Below are 5457 nucleotides of genomic sequence, written 5' to 3' on the forward strand. Positions count from 1 at the left end.
ATGTTTGGATAAATTTGTTTGTTCAAGTCCGTAGAAATAAGATGAATTGAGATCTGCAGTCGAACACTTGGTTCACATTTTGATGTAAGAATGTTACGGCTTTGAGCTGAATGGTCACCTTAAAAGATATTCGAGAATTGATAAGTTCAACTCCTTTGTACAAGATTGTATGATCTGCCTCGGGGCCGGTTTTCGAGAGCTCCATTTTTCCACCTCGGGTGGACAAAGTCGTCGGGGGTAGACCCAAGAATCAATCAGTAAAAGATACTTCATTGAAGCATTTTGGAAATAGGAGTTGGCTAGCGGGGTCTACTTAACGTCATACATCCATATCGTCGAGCGACAATCTTTGGAGATCGAAGAAATATTTCTTGGAAAGGAGTCGTGCGAGTAGGTCATGTTCGCACGAAGGACGAAACTTTCAGTTTTTAGAAATCGTTTACTGACTATTCGGAACAACTAGATGATGAGTGGTTAAATAAAACGGTATGAGTTTGAATTATTTGTCAGAAAATAGACGGGAATGGTCAATTGTGACCTTAAAGGAAAGATTTGTGTCAGAGATTATGAGCAATAAGAAGCATGAGTCCGAAATTGCTGGTAAAAATGTAAGCGATTTGTAAGTTTGATTTCTTGGCAGAATGAAAATTGCACGTTTGGTTTGTTGTGTCTGTTTCCGAGTCAGAATTGATATGAAAACAAGTATAAACAATGTTTTTACCTTATTCGAGAAGGTGGCTGGAGTCTCGCATAAACTGGAAAAGGTTCAAATCACCCAGTCATGGTGGTAATATTTGTAATAACGGAATATCTCAATAAACTTTTGTACTTCTATTTTCATTTCATGCACTACGAGCAAAAAGGCACAAATCCTGCTTTAATCCAGAGATGCTTGGTATAAAATCCATCTAATCGATCTATGTTTAACACCGAGGACTACCAGGACAAAGTAGCACCATGTGACGGTGTCATATTTTGCTTGAAATAACATCTGGAATGAAAAAAGGAATTGTTCATCACCTAGCATTATGGTATAAAGAGAAAATGCAACTCACCTGCGCGCTATTTGAACAAATTGTGTTTGGTTACTGGTGTCATCGTTTTCATGATTCGTGCCAACTAATCGCCGAAAAGTGCATCGAGAGCTGAAATATTTGCAAACATTCAGCCGCAAGTCTAGCACAGTGTAAAAGGTTTCCTTTGTTCCGTGAATTTGGTTGAAGTGCGTTCGGGATTGAATCATGGTGATAGGTCGTTCCCAATTTCCTGGGGAAAGGTCAGATCGAGACTCCCACTCATCCTTCGTCTGGTCAAAGGATACGATAGCTGAAATACATAACAAATCTTCACCTTTGCACACTTGAACGGATGAAAAAACTTACCTTTCGGAACAGCAGTTTGGTTACTTCGATTGCCAAGGATCCCATCGTACCAATTTGATAACATCCGTTGGGAATTTAGAACCGGAGGTCGGAAATATCCAAATTTTTTCGGAATTTGCCCGGATAACACGTTTAGCAGCTTAAATCTATCCAGTCACACACGAAATTCCAGACCAAAACAAATCGAAAGTTGGTAGTGAGAGACCGTGAGAGAGAATATGTTCTCCATGGGCGCACGGGTACGGACAAAAAAGGGGCTCATCACCCTTACATGATGTAAAATTTGTTTACTAAAATTGCGAAATGTTGCATTATATAAAGTAGAGTAATTTGAATTGTATTGGCATGTAATATTTACTAAATGGGTTCATCACCCTTAAAAGATGTCGATTTTTTGGCGATTAATGTCGCATTTTTGTATTGTATAACGTAGGATATGAATTGAAATCGGTTGAATTGTTAAAATTGTACTAGTATTTAAGAAACTATGTTGAAATCCGGTGGTTTCAAGGGGGCCGGAATGTTTAGTAATGACAAAAGGTTCCGTGGTTATTGGAAGCCCCGCAGTGAGACGTGCTAACAGTCCTAACTTCTCTTTGTTCACGTCTCACTGCAACACCGTCCGTATACGAGAGATCCAGAGAGCCGAACTGGAATGAAAACAAACGGCAATAAATCATTAGTTTGCAACCACCACCGAGCGCGTACGTGAATTTTACAACCCGTCCGAAACCCCTAATTGGGAGAAAAAAAGTTGTTCCCCCAGAGTGGGAAAGTGTACTATAGTTTAGTGAAGTGCATCTGAGTGCATAATTTTGTTCGAGGCTAGAACTTTATAGTCCGCTAGCTTACGTTATCGAACAGCAGTGTTGTTCGTCCTCAACAGAATCGCTGTTGTGCAAATTTCTGGGTTGGGTGATACTTTCAGGAGTTTGATGGTGTCCATTTCTGGTGGAGTTTCGTTGTGTGGTCTTCGTGTTTGAATCTCCAAGGGTGGTTTTGGGATTATTGGGCCGGGAATGGCAGGCGACGTATCCTTCGTCGTGGATTTGAGTGGTGGAGGGTTCAGCTTCCATTCTCAGGCTCCCATCGGCGGTTTCCATTGGCCGGAACTCCCCAGGGATCGTTTCTCGGGGTTGACCAACGGTGGAGAGGAAGCACGCTCGCGGTGCGGTGGTGGAGCTGGAATCCACTAAGCCAGAAACTATCCAGCAAAAGAGGGTGTCCACCAAAAACGGGAAACCGTTGCCAAGGGAGTGGTGTACGCCTGTGTGAAACTCATGGTAACATTCTCCACCGATGATCATGTCGATTGTTGCTGGAACGTTGAACTGAGGATCCGCCAATGGAACCTTGGAATTTTCCAGACAGTTGTATCGATCGGGGACGTGGGAAGATGGGAGGTTGGCTTCTTCATGACGAGGAAATCGAGTGTGGTGGAGAAGTCGCTGTTTCTGGATACGATTTTGGTAGCAAACTTGTTACTGATGCGCTTGACTGACTCTCCAATTCCGGCAACTGCCATGTCCACGGGTGTTTGTCGGGTGGCAACCCAAGTAACACAGATGATGCCAACTAGCATTAGGAAGTTTTATCATGGTTTAATTATGGCATTTTTTTGTGCAGCTCGTTTTATGGCGGTTTTATTATGGTCATGCAGAATGCTTATAATTTTTTTTCGACCATATGTTTTCAGATGGTTTTGAAAACGCTAATAAAACTTTTATTAAACATGCTGTTTTAGTTATTTTGAAAGAGTTGTGAATGCTTTTTCTAAACTATAATAAAACACAAACCTAGAAGTTTGCTTCAAGCTTTCTTTTGCATGTTTTATAATAGCACTCAGTGCATGATTATTAAACCGCCATAAAACTTAGTGACAGTTCTCGATCAAGATTTCAAAACAGGACACGCTCAGATTAGATAGCACATATTTGAATTGGAACTCCCATTTTTACACATTTTTGGTAAGTTATGCGTGTTGGTTTTGAGTTAAAATTAAAAAAATACATCTTTGAAAACTTGAAATCACCGAAAGTGGTATGAATATCTTTACAATATGAGTATTGAGTGAAAGGGCTCAAATAGTAGGAAAAAAATTGTTGCTTGACGCCATCATTAATTCAAGATGGCGGCTTCCGCTTTTATTTTCAAAGCTGTAAATTACTGAAAATATCGTGAAACCTTCACAATATGGTTATTAGGTGAAAGTAATAAGAGAGTAGAATAAGAGTAGAAGTCAAATTTCGTTGCCCGTCGCCATCTTAAATCCAAGATGGCGGCTACCACTCAACTTGAAAATACTGTAAATGACTGAAAATCGCATTAAACCTATATTATAGGGGTATAAGTTGAAAGAAATCAACCGGTAGAAGTTGAATTTCGCTATCTGACGCCATCTTGAAATCCAAGATGGCGGCTTCCGCTAAACTTTAAAATGTAGTAAATGACTTAAAGTGACATGAAACCCAGGTGGTAGTGGGTGGAAGGACTTAACGAGTAGAAGTCGAATATTGCTATCTTACGCCATCTTGAAATCCAAGATGGCAGCTTTCTATAAACTTTATAAATGCTCTAAATCATTGAATATCGCATGCAACCTCCAAAATATGGGTGTTTGTCAATTGGGATAAGCTATAAAAAGTTTATTTTTGCATTCTGACGCTATCTTGAAATCCAAGATGGTGGCTTCAGCTGAACTTAAAAATACTGTAAATGAATGAAAACAGCATGAAACTCCCAAATCCCACCACAATACAGACCCCGTTCGTTTTTGGCAACATTCGATTTTGGCAACATCGAATTTGGCACATGTGCCTAAATCAGACGGTTAACAGAAACAACATAACCTTATAGTTTTCGCTAGAATAAGACCAATACAATTTAAACATAATAGCATGATAGGAATAATAGAATTACATAAATGGCAAAAAAAACAAAAACTATAAACAAAACAAGAAAAGTGCTAAATGCATTAGAAACATAATGAAAAAATAATAAAAGTGATTTAAAATGATCTAAATTGTCTTAAAATAGTAGTTTTAATGTAGTATTACGTGAAAAAAGTTGTGTTCAAGCGATTTTCATTGATTAACAGTATTTTAAATTCAGTGGAAGCTGCCATCTTGGATTTCAAGATGGCGTCGGAAAGAAAAAAATCGACTTCTAGTTTAGCCCTTTCACCCAATACCCGTATAGTGGCGGTTTAATGCGACTTTTTGTCAGCATTAAGCATTAAAAGTTGAGCGGATGCCGCCATCTTGGATTTCAAGATGGCGTCTGATAGCGAAATTCAACTTCTACTCGTTAAGCCCTTTCACCCGATACCCATTTTGTTGGGGTTTCATGCGATTTCAAGTCATTTACACCATTTTAAAGTTCAGCGGAAGCCGCCATCTTGGATTTCAAGATGGCGTCAGACAACGAAATTTGACTTCAACTCATGATTTATTCCACGGGTCATTCAAAACCAATCCCTTTTCATTCAAAAAGTCTGTCCTCATTTACTGTACTAATGATTAACAACTCAGAAATGAGGAACTCAACCTTAGCGTGTAATTGGTTGGCTTGCGAGAGAAACGTCAAATCGTAGCTTTTTTTGGGGTCATCATTAAACCATAATAAAACTATGAATTGACTCACGCCATGTTGGTTGCAAAATCGAAGGGTACAAAATGACGCCATGTTGATGGATTCACAATGCAAGCATTGGAAAAAAAATTTTCAGGCCTTTTTCCATCAATTCCATCATGATTGACCATCAGATTTGACGAGGCGCATTTATTTTAAGATACTATTTCATATACATTTTACCTAAAATCTTGACTGGCAGTAGAAAAGAAGCTCAATATATGATTAAAACATTGGTTTTCTTAGCTATTAATTTTACCAGATCATATCTGAATAATGCAATCATCATTCATCAACCATTATGGTTGCTGGGAAAAATAAAAAAAAAAAAACTCCGAGAACTGACAGAACCGAAAAAAAAACAAAAATTTCTAACATGTTTTATAATAGCTTTTTAAAAGCTTTGGTGACCAAAATTGATGACCAACAATTATATGTCTTGATG

The 5457-nt window shown here is 38.7% G+C and overlaps 1 protein-coding gene across 1 annotated transcript; it reads right to left on the minus strand.

Annotated features, from left to right (window-relative positions):
• Nucleotides 1-890: 890 nt before the first annotated feature.
• LOC129754986 (uncharacterized) lies at nt 891-1468 on the minus strand. Its single transcript, XM_055751270.1, has 3 exons — nt 1383-1468; nt 1056-1326; nt 891-991 (listed from the first exon to the last, which is right to left on the minus strand). The coding sequence occupies exons 1-3, from the start codon at nt 1444-1446 to the stop codon at nt 937-939; spliced, it is 390 nt and encodes a 129-aa protein (XP_055607245.1). The 5' UTR covers nt 1447-1468; the 3' UTR covers nt 891-936.
• Nucleotides 1469-5457: the final 3989 nt, after the last annotated feature.

This window comes from Uranotaenia lowii, chromosome 3 (assembly GCF_029784155.1).
Source record: "Uranotaenia lowii strain MFRU-FL chromosome 3, ASM2978415v1, whole genome shotgun sequence".
Classification (NCBI taxonomy): Eukaryota; Metazoa; Arthropoda; class Insecta; order Diptera; family Culicidae; genus Uranotaenia; species Uranotaenia lowii.